Genomic DNA, 17778 nt, shown 5'->3' with positions numbered 1-17778 from the left:
GGAACCACAGAAGCATTACATATTGTGTAAAACACCATACCACCATTTTTTTGCTAAATACCCTCGTTGGATGCATTTCATGTTTGTGCTTAGCTTTTTTGTCTGCCAGTGATTCTGAACACGTTTGCTGGAGACTTTTAACTCCTTTCCACCTCGGTGGTGCTTACCTGTGGTGTTGGTGAGCTGATGTATGCTGTAAGCAGGCAGCCTCTGTAGCCCAGCTGGCAGCTAGCCTGGCTGAGCTGGTCACAGTCCTTGACAAGGTGTATATGCCTTAATAAGAAATATTGCTCAGTTAGGTGTCATACATATTATGAACACAATCCAGAGAGGAAATGGAGTAAAAGACGGGATGGCGTTTTCTTGTCATGTTCTATTCTCTCCTTTTGGTTATCTCTCTGAGCTGGAAGGCTGGAGAGATCAGATGATTTCAATGCCATGCTTGTGGTGTCTGTGAAAGCTCAGTTCTGAATGAAAACTGATAAAAGCGGGAAGGGCAGAGTACCATGGCCAGGCACAGTCATATTAGTTTCTTTGTCCCCTTGCCTGCCACGAGTCACATCCTGCTGCCCTGTCAGTGGAGGTACGAGCTGAAGGGAAAATTGTAAACTCGGGCTCAAATTTAAGGAGTCCTGAGAACAAGCAAGATGTAACAAGTTGTGGGGTGCTTGCACTGGGCAAAGGCTCTGGTGGCTGAGCATGTGTGTAACAAAGTGGTGTTAGGACAGTTCTATCTCCACTGTACCCCTGCTCTCCCAAGCAAACTGGCTACTCTCAGTCTTGATTTAAGACTTATATTTACTTAGTTCTGCTAAAACAGTAGTTGGATTTATTTATTAACAATATAAATTAGCCTCTTTTCTCTTTTTGTTTGAAGTATTCAGAGAAGTAATAGCTGTTTATTACAAAACATGCAGGTAGCAGGCTTCGAGCATTGAAGTTCTTCTCTAAATCTGTTATTTTTTTCTGTGTTCCGTATCTATAGCATAGATAATCTGTCTAGTCTGTACAGACACATGTCTTTCTATTTCCCTCCTCCCTCTAGGACCAGGCTTGCTTGTGCCCTGCCTCCATCATCTGCTGGGTTTTCTTTTGGGATGGATTGCAGAGCGCTGGATTCCAAGTGCTAATATTTGTCTCATTGCCAGCTGATGAAACTAAACTATCTTTCAGACTCTGGGGAAGAGATGGGGGGGAGAACAGTCAAAGGAATTTATCTTGGCATGAGCAGAATTCTCATAACTTGGTGTCTGGAATATGTTAATATCAGGAGGGTGCTTTACTGTGGTTTCAGCCACCTAGAATTAAAATACAATTGATGATAGAAAGTGAGATTGCTCTTCTAGGCAAGAAGTCTCATCCTATGGTTCAAAGAGCTGTCCAGTTATTTCACTTATCACACTTACGTAAGGCAATTAAAGTGGCACTGCCAACTGGAAATCTAGTCAGCTTTTAAAAATGAGTTGAGCTTGCTTTCGGGTGCTGCATCGTACGTCCCTGTTTCCATTGGCTGTGTTTGGCTGAGTTTGGGAGAAAGGTTTCAATAGTAAATTTAATTTTTTCCTCTTTTTGTTGTTTTGTGGTGGGCTCATAGATACAGTAGGGCAACCATCTCTAAAGGATCTGACTATAGACAAAGATCTGTTAAATGCAGCTTGCTGAAAGTACAGAAGATAAATACTAAAGGTCCAGTAAATTAAGAGACTATGGTCTTCTCGTGAAAGTAAAAAGGTAGTAAGAGTGAGATTTTTCAGTCATGCCATTTAAAGATGAGATGGTAAGTGTGCATTCCTTCATCCTGAAGGTGTGCTCTCATTTCCTTTGCTGGTGATTAGGTCCTTGTTACCTTTAAGCAGTGGTCTCACCAATTTCTCTGAGATTGCTCCCAAGTTTAGAAGCAGTTTTCCAGTTGGGAGCTATGAATCACTGTGTTTATTGCTGTATAGAATGGAGTCCTGTAGCACAGTTCAAAGGAATCCTCAGCTCTGTCTTTTTAAACTGGGGTTTATTTTATTTTTTAAAATAGTTAATGGTTTCAGTCTTTTAGTTTCTAACTTTCTCCTCCATCTGCATCCACCTGGATTTGAGAGGTGATAAGTGGTGCCAACAGGCAGCACAAGGCTCTCCTGTCTGTATTGCATTGTTTGTGGCAAGGGAAATACTGAACTTTCCTTGCATGGTTTCCAGTATTCAAACTTGAAAGTTAATTAGGCTGATTTAGCTGCCGCTGGTTTCTTTTGAAGATACATGCAGAACCTGTAATTTTGTACTCTTTTTCTGTTTTTCTTAAAGAAGACGTGCAAAATCCTTAGCAAAGCATCTAATTTCTGCTGTGAGGGGTACGTAGATTAGAGAAATGTCAAACAAAATAGATGTGCTCCAATTTCTGAGGTGAAAGAAGTTTGTTTATTCCCAAGAAAACATATAGTAATAGTAAATGAATTTTAAAAATGTGGGAACTTTTTGTAATGTACTTCCCTTAAGGAACAGATGCACAACTGAAGCCATGAATATAATAAATTTGTCTTTGAAACTCTGAGTCATACTTTGCCTCCTGAAGAAGCCAATAAAACTTTCTCTTACGGAAACAATTCTTTCAGTCTTTTTAAAAATCTTTTTACCTGAAGTGATCTGATTAAAAAATTTGTATCCCTTCAATGGGCAGATAAAACCAAAGCTGGCAGTTTCCCCTCATTGCACCTGAGGTTATTCTGCTGCTAATGTTTGATTAAGGATTGTTTAGTTTGGTCTTCTGGAAACTTCCTGCTGTAATCACCAGTCCATTCAAGTGAAGATCAATGTTTTGTAAGTTTTTATGCTAATATTCTTATTTTTTGCATATAATTTGAGTGATTCAATAGTTTCATGAGGGAAAGAAAGCCTTGAAGTATTGGCACAGTATCTGGGGATCTCTCGTATTTAAGATGTCCCATGGCATGGTAAACATAACATGTTGGATTGTTTTCTTTGTTTCTTGGGATGTCTTCCTTTGTTTTAATATCCCTACAATGAACTTGATCAAATAATAAAGAGCATTTTAACATGAAATCCTGGAAGTTATCAAAACAGAATTGGCACAGAAAGAAATCCTTAAAATAGGAAATGAAGAGCTTCTGCTATGGCTTGTTGTTAAATTATCAGAACAATCTGTAGCACTATTCAGCACTCGGAGGAGTGCATAAGAAATTTAGTTCTGAGTATTAATCTTTTCTGGATAAAAGTGATGTGGTACTATGTTTTGTAATGAGACTGAGTGAGGTTTTTTTGTGGTGTTTTTTTGTTTGTTTGGTTTTTTTTGTGGATTTTTTTTTTGTTTATTTCTGTTTTGGTTTTGGACTTCTGTTTTATTTTGTTTTGGTTGTTTTGCTGTTTTATTTTCCCCGTATTCTAAAGGGTGTATTTATGCTTTAATTGTGCAATACTCCAGCAGAGGTAACTAAACTCACTTCAACAGAACCAGGCTGGACGCTGAGAACAGACAATGTGTGACAAGAGGTCCATGCTTTCAGAAGCTGAGAACATAAATTAGCTCATTTCCGATTTCTGTGCCTATGTAATTAATCTAATTCCAAAACTAGAACTGAAGTTAACTTAATCCCCATTTGCATTTTTATTACTTCATTTGTGTTGCATGTTTTTATGGGTAATATTTGCAAGGTTCTCTACTGAATCAAGAATCGAGTGAGATTAAATATCCCTTGAATTTACATGGCTGGTGTTACAGCCTTCACCAGGTTTTGGATTTTGGTGTGAAATTTTTGTGGCATGGTAGACTAAAACTCTGTCTTATTTTCTAAAGAGTAAACACATTCAGTTTAGGGCAAGCAAGTTTATTTTTGAGTGTTGAAAAGCCTTATCAAATGATTTAAACCCAAACGTGCTCACAAACATCTTTTGCTATTCAATATAGCAAAAGAGAATAAAATAAGAATAAAAATAGAGAATCTTTGTGGCTCATGCTTTCCTATAGGTAGCAAACATAAACAAAAAGACAGATCAGGACATTTTTGAATGTAGCCCTGTCCACTTGTGAGGAATAATAGTCAGTGAAAGGTGGAAAGCATTGCTTGGGTCAAGGGGGTCACTTGATGTGTGTTTTCATGAGCCACTCAATGAGAAGGGTGCTTGTCTGAGCTCCTCTGCTGCTACAGCAAAGTGAGGTTTCCTCCAGTGTGTGGGGGGAAAAAATCTGCTTGGGGCAGCACAATTTCATCTCTTCTGTTTTTCCTAGGTATTTTAATGTATTTATTTGGGTAGGAAGGAAGGGAACAAGGATAACATTTGAGCCTTTCTGCTGCAAATTCTTCCAGTTGAGATTAAAAAATAGACCAGGAATAACAAGTCGTGACTGTCATAACTTCACGTTCAGTCTTGTCATGTTCATTTCGTGTTCATTCGTATCACACTGTGAATATCCCAAGCAGAGCTGTTGCCTTTTAGCTCTCCATGCAGGCAGTTATTTCCATGGAAGTTGTGGGGCCGTCTGTCTAGCCGCTGCTTTGACATCTGTCATCGTGGCACTAAATTGCTTTGTAAAACCTATTACTTTGGGATACAGTACAGCGTCTCTTAATTGCACCGCTTGCTTCTCCTGCCTGAACAGAGCCTACTTTTGTTTCCAGTGTTAATGGCGAGGCCCTGATGGCAGAGCGATGCTGTAAATTCATTGCTGGGAGGGGAACTGCTCTGGGATTACACGGACATACTTGGGCCTTGTATTTGATGACAAGCACGAGTGCCAAAGAGGCTTGGGCTTTGACTTGTGTGACTTAATTCTCTGGCTGGCCGTGGAGGCAGCGGTGTAGCCACCGTAAACAAGCGCTCTGTGTTTTTCAGCTTCCCACGGGCGCTGAGCGGTCGCTCTCTGCTAAATGCAGGCTATTGAGTGCAAACTTCTGCAGCTCCCCACAGGGGCTCTCAGAGTCAGCAAATCCCTCGCCTCTCCCTTTGGGAATATTGTTTTCTGACTGTCTGTGCTGTCTTGTAGTTAGGATATGCATCTAACCCACAATGAGGGATGCTGGTTAATTATTTACAGTAAATATATTCTTTACCTTTCCTTGGCCGACAATGCCATTTAAATGAAAAATGACTTAAATATTTTAGGTAAATGACTTCTAGATATTGTAGCATTTGCAGCTAATGAAACATCTTTTTTTTGTATTCACCCAAAACAGCTAATTAATCACAGAAGGCAGTTATAAAAGGTAACAAAGTTCAGATTGAGCAGTGCTTACTCTGCCCCAAGCCTGAAAACCTGAAGCTGACTCTTGAACTGCTCATAAACACAATATATACCTAAACAAAGCAGAGAAATGCTCTTGAACTTAGGAGTTGTATTGTATGTAATCACACACAGCATTCAGTGATTTATAAAAGATGTCTTAACATTTATAACATTCAGCTCTGCTAATCTGCTTTCGGAGACACAGAATTAGACTGCGGTCCTGTGGGATTCATTTCAGCTGAACTTAAAATTAACAGTTGTTTTTGTACGCTGAAAATGCACTTTTTATGTGCAAGTGCATGTAGCTAGAAATAGAAAATGAAAAAGCTGAGCAATTTGTATACCAAAGCATTAGGCTGCTCACATTCCTGAAGAACAGGGAGAGCCAGTAGGCATAAGTATCTGGAGGTAATTCCATTTGCCACCAGCTGAACCTCAGCTCAGATTCCTTTTCAGCACCACTATGATGGGTGCTTTTTGTATAAATCAACTGATCATATTTACAATTGGAGCCCTCAATGCTCTGGATTTTTCCAAGTTGTTTTTTTTTAATTCATTGGTGCACACAGTGCAGTACCTTCCTTCTTGAAATTCATATTTTTCCTCTGTGATTGACAGGGTCCAGCTTTGTTATGCAGTTGGGTGGATGGGCCAATTATGGCTATGAATGTGTAAATGGGGTGAATGAGAGAAATATGCAACTCATTCTGGCTTTGGTTCATTAGCAGTGTGACTGCACCACACTCACATCTGTAGGAGAAGGAATGAGAGAAACTTATTTGTACTTTTTCAGTTGTTTAGAAAAGATCACCCTGCTAATATTTTTGCTGTCTAGCGTCACTTTTTCAAAGAACAAGGGAAGAGTGAATTACACAGTGAGTAATTTAGGTCAGCCCCCCAGGTTGGTTTTTGAAGCACAGTCACTTCTTTTCACCCTTTTCAACTGGAAGTCGTGTCTCATCCTTGCCCACACTGCTCTGCCCTTTCTTCGTAGCAGTACAGTTAAAATCTTGCGTGGGAAAACACCAAGTTAAGGTGTATGGATTGACTTTTTAAGAAAAACACCTGAAAAAACAAGCCTCATTGGCCTGTTTATGCATAAAGTTTGTACTCTACAGCAGTTGTAGTTTCATTTCTGAAATATCTCCTTTCCTTATAAACACTGTTTTAAACCAACAGCTTCATTAGCATTAAAAGCAGTTTGATCCATTGTTGTGGCCTGAATCCCAGATAAGGCTATACCTTCCTTGGGGGCTCTCCACCTCAATGGACTGTTAAAAATGTAAGCAAACATCTCTGCTCTGTGTATGCACAGTGATTTATGGGCCCATGGATTGCAGCTTTCTTTTTAATGAAGTTTCCTATCAGTGTGCTTGGCTGGAAGACTGACCACAGTAAATCAGCAACTTCACAGCAGCGCTGGCAGCTTCTTTTGATATAAAAGTTAAAATACTACAAATGGTTAGCGTGGCTTTCTCTGAGTGATGACCATTCCCTTTTTTGACCTGTTTACTTGGTTTTGAAGATAAAAGAAACATGTTTTAGTTTTTGGGAAATGTTTGCATCCCTTACTTGTGTTTGACCTCACTGAGAAGCACTTGGACTCCAAAGGGTGCAGATGCTACAAGAGCAAACAGGAGCCAGCTTTTCCACCTAAATATTTTTTTAGCTTCTCTACATTTTCCCCAATTTAAAGGTCTTTAGGTGATGAGACCACTTCTTTGTCATGCCATTGTGTCCACAGCGTACCTTCAGACCATGGTCACGCCCATCCCCACAGCTGGTGCTCCCACCTGCCTTGCTGCTGCAGTTGTTTTGCCTTCTCTGGTGAAACTCATTCCCGTGTATCTGTCCTGTGGCAATCCTTTACAGTTGTGTTTTCTTTCAGAAAGCCCATGCTTTTCCTCAGGGTGGATCCTTGTTCTGGCCGGGTGTGGAAGGTGCCAGCTAGGACTTGCACATCCGTGGTTGTCCTTGCCAGCAGTGCTGGAAGTTTGCAGTTGAGGCTAGCTGTAGTGGGTGGTCAGAACAGCAGGGCAGTGGTTCTGCCCTGAATTTTCTCGTGGACAAATGTCTGTGGACTTCCCCTGTGGCACATACTCCTCCATCCTGCAGCTTTCTGCAATGAGCAGAAAGGAAACTATTGTGACAGGCAAGCTTGAAGTTTGACAGTCTTTGTTGATGTATTAAAAATAAATGGTGCTGCTTCAGCCTGTGAAGTCTGATTCTCAGGCAGCAACTGCATGGACTGAAGGAGGGGGAAGAGCTGGTTTGTTTTCTTTATGCCTGTATAATCTCAAAGGGTTTTGCCCACCTGCAAACTTTAAGGTATTTTTGAATAGCTTAAGCAGAATAAGCTCAATGTAGTTGAGCTTACTGTAGCTGTAGTTTCCTGTGTGGTTTAGGAAATGTATGTATACACTGATTTTATTGACAATGTACAACAGTAAAATTATTACTTCCCTGTTTGTCTGCTGACCATAAAGCACTGGCGTGTTAGTAATGCTGCTCTGCTAATACAATCTTTAGCATGTGTTTCAGTATAATAATGTGCCTAAGACAAGCATTTATTTGCCAATAATATGCTGTAAACAGTTACAATGGTTGTGGTATTTTATAGACCAGTTCATAGAATAACAGAATGCTTTGGGTTGGAAGCGACCTTGAACATCATCTAATTCCAAAGCCCCTGCCACAGGATGCCTCCCATTAGATTGGATTGGTCAGGGTCTCTTCAATTCATAACCATCTTTTGTGTCCTGTCTAAAGAACCACCTATGATGGACTTGGAAAAATGTAGACATAAAAGCTAATAACTGCATTAAAGATTATTTATTTATGTGAAGTGTTTGGTACAGCAATACAGGGCTGCTGATGAGTTGCTATGAAAATGCTAAATTGGGAAGTTCTGAAAAAAAAGATTACAAAAACATTTTTCATTTATTTAGCAAAACTAGCATTATTAAACTAGTGTTTAATAATCAAAGATGAAAGGAATGGAGCTAAAGATTTAGTGAGGGAAATGCATCTAGAAATTATACTGTGAGAGTTTTATACAGAAGGACCCTGGCAAGAACTTGGTACTTGGTCTGTTCCTCAAAACTCCTTCTTGCCTTTAATTAATCAATGAATAATTTAAGCCATTATACTTTAGCTTGCAAGGAGTTGCCCATTGAAATGCAAGAAACTCAACCTTAGATGAAAGAGGGATATGTTTAGGATTCTTTTCTTTTCTTATTCATCCTTCACACATTCTTTTTAAGTTGGTTTTATAGCTGTTCCTTGATTTGCTTGTTGGCTGCTGGGTATTGTGAATTCGAAATTCATCGTGGTAACTCCGGTCTTGGTTTCTGTAAATGTAGAGGGGACTTGAGTGCCATGAGATTCATGAGTATTTTCCTTTCCCTGTAGAATCACAGAATCATTTAGGTTGGAAAAGACCTGTAAGGTCATTGAGTCCATCCGGTAACCCACACTGCCAAGTCTGCTGTTAAATCATGTCTCTGGCTCCATAATTGAAATTCACCTGTTGTAAAATAAAAAAAACGAGGGAAAAACGTTGAGAAGTTTTTGTTTTGCTTTGGTTTTTTTTTCCCTTTCTCTGAAGTTGCCATAACTTCCAAATAGAAACGCTCCTTGGAAAGTTTCAACCTCCAGGAAACTGCTATAGTCATGAACTGAAATTACAGTCTTTCGTGATGGAAGTACCCACATAACCTTATCTCTGCACACAGAAGCAAATTTTAAACCAGCTCTTTCCTTTTTTCAAGTCCTTTCTTAATAGCTCTCAGGTTATGATAGTTGCTAAACTCTTTTCTGAACTCCCAGGTTGTTTTAGTGTCCTGCTGCCGTCCCACTTGTCAGTGGATAAAAGCTCAACACCTGTCGAAGGTTCAGTTGTAGGGAGGGTTCTCTGGAGTCACTGTCTGGCAGCTGTGACATTCAACAGAAGTTATCCAATCTGTCCATCTTGTTCCCACAACTGGAGAAAATTACTGTAATCAAAATGGAAAGAAGAGTTCTCAACCTTTTATTTACTTCACAGGAGGGGGGTTTTCTGTAGCAGTCGGGAAGTTTAGCGCTTACAGGTTTCAGTTTTCACCACAGTGGATTCCTCAGTGTTTCTGGGCACTGGAAATCAGATGTGCTTTTATTTCCTGATTTATCAACCCTTTGTGGCAAATGTATAGAAAATATTTTGAATTTCTCAGAACATTATGGCTCAGCCTAAAAGCCACCTTTTAAATAGCAGAGAGCAGGACTTGACAGATGATGTCTGAATTAAAAAAAAAAAAAAGACTGTACATTTTAATGTTTTTTTGTGCATTTTCTCTGATGCTTTGGCATTTGTTGGATGGAAATCATCAAAACCAGCTTGGACAAAGAATAATGGTGTTAATTCTGTAGGATTTGTGAGTAAATTAAAATATTCTGGAGTGCAGCAACAGCAGATGTTGGTTGGAAACCTGACCCACATGGGACAGAAACACAACCTAAAAGGGGACCAGCAGTACTGCAGTTGAAAGTGTTTGCCTAATCCCTATTGAAAAAAAAATAGTGCCACTGTTTTTTTCTGCTGTACATTGTAGGAAATGATAAAAAAGGCAAAAAAAACCACCTCTGCCACCATAGCTCATTTTATTATGCTCACATATACTATAGAAGAATGATGTGTAAAAAGTAAATGTGCTTCATTACAGATGGGGGGCTAGAAGGATGAGATTAAAAAAAAACATGTACCTTTTAATCTGTAGATATCTTTTCAACACTTTTTTTACTCCAGGCTCTTAAATTCATTTTTCTTACGGCACTTCAGAGACTTTGATTGATGGCAGCATCAGATTATGATGAGTCCAAAGGCATCGTACCTAAGATGACTGTGCTTTCTCTTTTTGCTAGTTATAAATTTCTTCAAACAGAATATTTGTTTTATTGCATGGCACCTCCATCTGGTCTGATGTTTTTTTGAATAACCAACACATTCCTAAGTCTCAACTTTTCTTCTTTTCAAATGGTTACTGAGGAAAAACAAAGATGACCTGTGTATCACCAACAATGCTGAGGTTCTGTGCAGTGAACTTTCCCAGTGAGTGGGCTTTGAGGAGTGAGAACGACTGTTTCAAAGTTCTAGAGTATTTACAGTTGTAGAGGCCTTAAGATTTATAGGATTTGTGCAAGCATTTCATCTCTCCAGTGTGTGCATTGCAGTAGACATGTAACAAGCATTCACTGTATCTTTCTCGTGTTCTCCTTTAGTCCAAATCCTTCAAAATTTAACCTTTGCTGATTTATGTTTAATTATTGCACGTGTAGATTATGATGTGTTTTCCAGCTAAATACATTTGTTTACATTGTTATTTTTACCTTTTTATGTAGCTATAGTACCAGATTGAATTGTTGTGCGACACAACAGCATCTTTAATGTTCCTTTATCTTCTTTTTTTTTATTCGCTGCAGATGTGATCCATACTGTTGGGCCGATTGCAAGAGGCCATCTCACTGACACTCATAAAGAAAACTTAGCAAGTTGCTATAAATCCTCTCTGAAACTGGCAAAAGAATACAACATCAGATCAATCGTAAGTATTGTGGGAGGGCACATCATTGTTTTTTCTCGTTTGGATCTTACTTTCCTCGATGTGGAATAATTACGTCTGTAAGCTTCCGGATACATTTCTTGCTCTTCGTGATATGAGAACCCAAAAAATTAAACATTATTTGGCCAAAACAACTGCTGGATGAAAGGGCTAAGCTTATTTTAGGAGTTAGGGAAAGTGTGCCTAGTAGTACGAGTACAAGCAGCTGTACTTATTAAAGAAGGGAGGAAGCTGATCCCACGGCTCATTCTTATACTGTATTATTTATTTAAAACCCCTAAGAAGCCACTGGTCAGGAGGATAACGGCATGCAGTATAACCTCCTAAATACCTAAGGAGTGATTAATTTGTTGCTTATTCTACCTATTAATAGTTCTTCCTAAAAATAAGAGTATTGGTCAGTCGTTACTGGTTGTAGCACCATCTCACCAAAATCAGTCATAAAATAGCTTATTGTGTGATATTTCATTGAACTTGAAATGCATAGTACAGAGTTTTCACCTCAAAGAGCCAAATTTTCAAAGGCCACAGAGGAAAGGAGCTTTTCCCTCTCCAGCTCCAGAGCTTTAATTCTGTAGCTGACACGGTTGCAGCTTAAGTCTTCACATATGCATAGGTTAGTTCCTTGCACGTTTGAGAAAGAATCTGCATTCTGAGCCTAACTTCACGCCTTTTATTATTTGACTTTTTTGGGGTCATTTTGGCTGGTTATGTGATAGCACATATGTTTGGCAACTTAGAATGCGAGCATACACACAATTTTAAAAAATGTAAGCTGAAGCAATGGTGTTATATGAAGATGTAATATTCAGTAAGAGGAAGCTATTAACTCTGAAATATCACAAATGGAAAATAAAGCTTTTTGAGGAGAGGGGCAGGACAAGGCTTTGAAATGCAGTTAGATGTGCCCTTCAGAGTCAGACCTGATGAATATCACTTCTTTCTTTTTGGTGAGAGCTCTGCTCTTCAACACTTTTTATGCTCATGACATCCTCTCTTTGCTTCTCAAAAATGGTGCCCAGCAATCCCTCTTTCTGCCATTATGCAAACTATTGTGGGGTTATGCAAACCATTGTGGGGTCTGTTTTCCTTGGTGGTTTTGAGGGGTTTTTTTGGTTTGTTTTTTTTTAATTCTAGGCATAAAAATTAGAGTTGAAAACAATGTAGGGTTGGTGGGCACATTTTGAACCTCTCTCTGGTGTTGTTTAAACACCACAGGATGTTCATCTCCTGCTGCCTCATTGGAGCCAGTAAGAGCTTTGTGTAGTTTCTCCTTCATCCATCCTTGTTTCTGCTTGCTCTGGGCAATTACATTTTTTAGGGCATTCAGGTTAGTTTGAATAAAGTTCCCAATATGATGGGGGAAAACGAAAACAGACTAATAATTATGAAAGGGTGTAAAAAAAGAGTATTGAAATAACAAAGGAAAACTTTAGTAGGCATTGGTCAACGCAGGTAATGCTTGTATCTGTAGAGAGTCTGTAATTTTTAGGACATTCTAGGTGGTTGCACGCTGTTTAACCTGGAATAATAAAAAGGGATTGTACTCATGGAAACTAGCTTGATATTTTGTGAAACCTGGCCTGATATTTTAATGAGAGAAGATAACCACAGGAGAAATCATGCACAGGTTATTTCCTTACTGGTTAAGAGTTGTTGCCTGTGCACCTGTTCGAGATAAAAAAATGCTCAGCACCCAGACTTGCAGAACACAGCTGCACAAACTGAACGGGAGCCAAGAGCCATTCATTCAGAGCAGCATTTGGAAGCTTAGCAAGCAATATGGATTTTAAAGGCCACATGACACGTCATGGACTGTTCTGGAAAGCCCTAAGTCCAGTGATTTCAGTGATGCCTTTGGAAGTGAAGGCTACTTGAGTGTCTGTCCTAATGACCAAACCGAGCCTGGAGAAAAGTAAGATGTGTAATTAATTCAATTAGGGAGCAGTAGTTTACTGTGAGTCTGAAGGAAAGGAATGCAAAGTGTAAGTGGGTTTCACAAGATCCTGTACTGTAGGTGAAGAGGGAAGGAAAAGAAAGTGATTTAAAATATCCACAGGTTTCTGAGGCTGGCAGAGACCTGATAGAGTGAGAAAAGGGTTCAAATTGACTCAAACAGACAACATTTGAGTGTTAATTGGGTTATGGCAACAGAAATATTTGCAGTATGAAGAAGACAGACAAAAACTGGGGGGGAAAAAGTTTACCTGTGTAAAGCAAGGAAGAGAAAATCAGCTGTGCTGATGGATGTCCTATTTTGATTGCCTCTTTAACAAGAAGATGAAATAAGTACGTGAAAGAGAAAAACAAGGATTTTTAAAGTAGATAATGAGTAAAAGGAGGAAAAGCCATATGTTACTGACACATAAATAAATAGGTGTTGGTGATAGCAAGTTGCATTATGCTGAAAGAATTAACTAAACCAGAGAGCATCCGTGCACTAGCAATTGTAATAGCGGGGAAGGAAGCAGATGACATTAGATTGTAACAGCACAGATCTGCGACCTTCAAAACAGAAAGGACAAATCTAGAAATTATTGCAAGAAGAGGAAAAAGCCCCACCACAATTGGAAGTGTTTTGAACAGGAATGGTGTCAAAGGAGTTAGAATTGCTGGAGGCATTATGAATAGAGGGTGATGATGAATGGCAACGTACTGAGCTGGACCAAAGCATGCAGGGTGACTCAGGGTGCACCACTAAATGCAGTTCAATTGAACAACTTAATGATTTTTGAAGAGTACATAAACACCTCATTAATTACATTTACAAATGATACTACAATAGGCAGTGTTGCAAGCACTGGAAAAGGAGAGAGATGTATGATAACAATTGATCAAAGACTGAATATAACCTCATCAGCATCCATTCCAGTACCAGAAGGGAGTTTCTGCCTTTGTTGCAATGGAGGAGAGGTCAGAAATGCAGCTGACAGCTACAATGGAACTCAGCACAGGAAATGAGGGAGTAGCACATGATGGGGGAAAAAAACCAGTTCACAAATAGTCAGTGTGTTGGAAAACCAGCACAATGAGGAAATGGTCTTGTATAGTAAGTCTCAAACTAGATGTACTTAAAGCAGTTACTTGTTTCACAATTACATATTGGTGATCTGCCTCTGGAGAAATGATGGATGCCATAGAGATTGTGTTTCAGTTCAAAGTGGACTGGGGAGAACAGGAATAGGATTCAAAATAGACCCAAAGTCTGTTATACATATGTGTATGTAGTTGTTTTACATGCTGAGGAAGGGAAGCAATTGCCTTGAAATACTGTGTAAATTCTGAGATGCAGCTTTATGGAGGGGAGGAGGGAACAATATCATTGTGTGTGTGATAACAGGGCAATTATATGGTGTAGCTGATAGTAATTTAGGTTGCTTTCACATCCAAGGTGTCCAGGCATGGATGAGAGCAACTCTGGCTAACTCCTAAGGGAGCACTGTTATCTCATCTGAACATGTTACCATCTTCATATCTAATAAAAAAAGAAATATGGGTACAACTGAAAATGGAATGAGGGAATGTAATGAAATGCCTGTCAGAGCCATTGCCAAGGCTCATAATCCACCAGCAGCCCAGCTGTGGGTGAAGATCTGCATAGACATTAAGGCAGGAAGAAAAGCCTCAGGAACAAATTTGATCATCCCCAGGATTGCTCAGAGAAGTCACACAGCCCCTGACATTTGCCTCCTGAGCCTGTTTCCTGAAACTTTTTATATTCAATATGAGGTTTCAAATGCCATATCAGCTGTTTTGTACAGAGTCAGCCTCTCTCAGGTCACCTACTCCATCTGCCTTCTAGGTTACTGAATTTTGTGTTACTGTGTGTCCTTGTTATCTTGCATTTCCAAATCCACGTGTTGCTTTTTCCTCAGCATTTGTTCATGTAGCTGTGCTCCCTCTAGGACACTCGTGCTGCTGTCTGACTATCTGTGTGGTCAGGGTGAACCTTTTGTCTTGGATGAGTCTTATTTATATAATCCTCTGTCTGGTGAAAGAGGATACTTGAGACAGGTTTCTGTTTATCTCCCATTTAAGTTGGTACAACTGAATGGGAGAAAAAATATTTAAGGCAATTCAAAGAGAGTAAATAGCTGGTGTTTGAGCAAATTAATTTTATTAAATGTTCAGAATAATCTCTTAATAGAAAAAAATTTGTATGTTGATGTTGTTCTCTTTTGCACAGTATTGAGGATTACTATTGTGCATCAATTAATCTCTGCTGCCTGAAGCACTGGAAATACATTACAGGCACCAAATCTTTAATGAAAGAAGATATAGTAAAAAACAGTCTAATAGGTGCTTTTTCCCCCCTGTTTTTCTGTACTGGTTTTCTAAATAAGAGTCTTACAGGCCAATTAAGTGTAAGGTTATCAGGCAGACTGGGGCAGTTGTAATCACTGTTTTCAGATTTTAAATTGGTCCCCTGTTTACACAGTCTTTGAAATTATTTACTCTGTGTGCTCTCAGTTTTTCACAGGACCTCTCATCCTGCTTTTCTTTGCATGCACTTCTTTGAAGCCATCTGATACCCTGGAAGCTTTCTGAACATCAAACACTTCCCTGCCACCTATTTTATTCAGACTTTGCTTGTGGTTAAAATATTTTCAATTAATTGCTGTCAGTCAGATCACAGTTAGGGACTTTAAAAACTGCACAGAAAATACAAAAAGATGGTGTGTGTTGCTGTGCGTGGGTTCCAAGCCAAAAGAGCTGCAGTGTGTTTGCAGAGAAGGGAAGTTGGTGCTGGTCCCTCACTCAGAAGGCAGAGCAGGCTTCCCCCACAATGGGTAGGGAAATGGAGTTCTATTTGGGACTACAACTCTGCTGTTGTTCAGGACCGTGCTCAGAATTGCAGTCTTCAGGAACTCTTCATGTTGGCAGGGGGTGAATTGTAAAGCTTTAACAAGAAGCATTTCTTTAGCCTGCACCCTCTGACCTCTACCTCGAGGGAGAATTATAGGGGACCAAAGGGGGCAGGAGGAAATCCTCTAAGAATGTGGCTTTTTGAGTTCCAGAAGGAGCTCTGCTTATCACCAACAAACGCATTAACAACATTATATGCAAAATACAGATTTTTTTTTTTTTTTCCCTGTTGTTCCCCTAGAGCCAGGTAGGGAAGAGTTCATGTTGCTCTAGAGCCTTACTAGATCAGTTTGGTGTGGCACTAAAAAAAGGCCACACCAAAAAGATCTGTCTCTTTCTGCCTGGGTGCTTGTGCTGTGAATGTAGAAAGTTGTTCTGCTCCAGGGAAAACCTCATAGCTGGACTTCTCAGAACGACCACACTGCTCCTCCTGTCTGAAGTACATGAAAAGGCAAAAGGGCATCTAGAAATAGCTCAGCTGTGAGAGGGGCTATTCAAGGGCTGATTTGCTCATCATCAGGTCGAGTGGAAAAGCCACTGCTTGGTGGTGGGATGGCCAGTGACCTGTAATGATGGGATATTCCTGGGAGAGTAGGTTGTGTCTTTGGGCTCTGAATTAAGTGTGTCCCTCCTGTGCACACAGCTTATGCTGCATTTTGGGGAGCTTTCTCACAAAAGTATGTTAAATAGGATCAGGAGGTGCTTTTTGAAATCCGTGTTTTGCTTCCATTCCTGGGGTCTTCAGTCACTGTGCACAATGCATGACACTAGCTGTGCATTTGCAGGGGCTTTAAAATTAGGGTATTATTTGAGGCTTCATTAGAGAAATATTTCTTTCCTTTATAATTAAGTTAATCCACAGGGAATTTCAACTCTTATCCTTTTTTAGGTGTTTTTTTTTTTTTTAAATAAAGGTCATGTAGTTATATTTTGCCTGTGATTGGCAAAGTTAATACAAATACTATAATAACTTGTTTGTACAGAAACACAACTTAATAATTATTCAGAGCAGCATATAAAAATACATCAGGGAAGGTACCTGCCACTTGCCTGCTTATAAAACTTAAGAAACAATTTTTTTTTCATTGTCTAAAATATTTGTCTCCACCTGTAATTAGGATTTTTAAAAAAGGTATGCACCAATATTCTTGGTATTTGTATCCCCTTTCAAAAGGAAGCTGTACTTCTGGTAGGCTGCACAGTTTAATTGAGCTTCATTTAAGCAGAGACACGTTTAGCCTTTGTGATGCCTGAATCTTCAATTATAACTCACAGAACTGAAATTTTCAGTATCTGTTTCAAAGCCAGTGTGTTTTCTGCTCATCCTGTCATAAATTATAAAATTAATGGAAGAGGTTTTTTTATTTGCATTGTAGGAAGATGCTTTAAAAGGTGCGCTGTTGTGTATTGGTCTAACAGTTTGGTTTACACTCCCCTTTACCTGTCTTGTTCTCTTGTGCTGTAGAGTTATGTTTTAGGGAAAAGTAAAGTGATTTTTTTTGCTATTTCCAACGAAACTTATTTCTTGCTGAGAATGTTGCCATAGCAATGAGTTATAAGGCTGAAATTCCTAAAGGTTGGTTTTATCATCTTGTTTTCTGATAGAGATTCATATCCATCAATCAGAAGAGTTGCTTTGGAAGGAAATTTCCACAGTATCATAAATCCACTTAATTTGTTTCTTTGAAACACTTGTTTAACTTGTAAGCTATGATATGACTGATGTTATGTTTTCAGACTCATTTTTCTCTCCAGCTTAATCTTCCTCTTTTTTTTTTCCCCTTTTGAGCTTTCTTCTTTTAGATATTTTCCAGATTATGTCCTTAAAAAAATAATCTACTACTTTAAGTTTTTCAGTTTGCTTAATCATCATGTTGGCATCAGATGAGGAGGTTGTGATCTTTCCCCATGGTTCCAGAAATTATTATAGTTGGCCATACTTTTCTTAATCAAAGGTGAATCTGCTGCTTTGTTTTGGATGTGCTCCAAACCATTTCTTCCAAAATTATCTTGGTAGATTGAATTGCAACCCTTTTTCTTCAATAAGGGTTTCATTAAACGAAATGTATTCAGTGAGATCAGTTGTAA

The 17778-nt window shown here is 39.2% G+C and overlaps 1 protein-coding gene across 7 annotated transcripts in view; it reads left to right on the top strand.

The window, feature by feature from the left end:
- The window catches only part of MACROD2 (mono-ADP ribosylhydrolase 2), an 844207-nt gene that overhangs the window by 483378 nt on the left and 343051 nt on the right, over window positions 1-17778 (top strand). For all 7 annotated transcript variants that reach the window (XM_038130850.1, XM_038130847.1, XM_038130846.1 and 4 more), the window contains one exon: window positions 10685-10806. In XM_038130850.1, coding sequence (XP_037986778.1) covers window positions 10685-10806 — 122 coding nt within the window. The remainder of the gene's footprint in view (window positions 1-10684; window positions 10807-17778) is intronic.

This window comes from Motacilla alba, chromosome 3 (genome assembly GCF_015832195.1).
Source record: "Motacilla alba alba isolate MOTALB_02 chromosome 3, Motacilla_alba_V1.0_pri, whole genome shotgun sequence".
Taxonomy (NCBI): Eukaryota; Metazoa; Chordata; class Aves; order Passeriformes; family Motacillidae; genus Motacilla; species Motacilla alba.
Note: the sequence above shows the minus strand (reverse complement) of the source record. Positions and strands in the feature narration are given on the sequence as shown.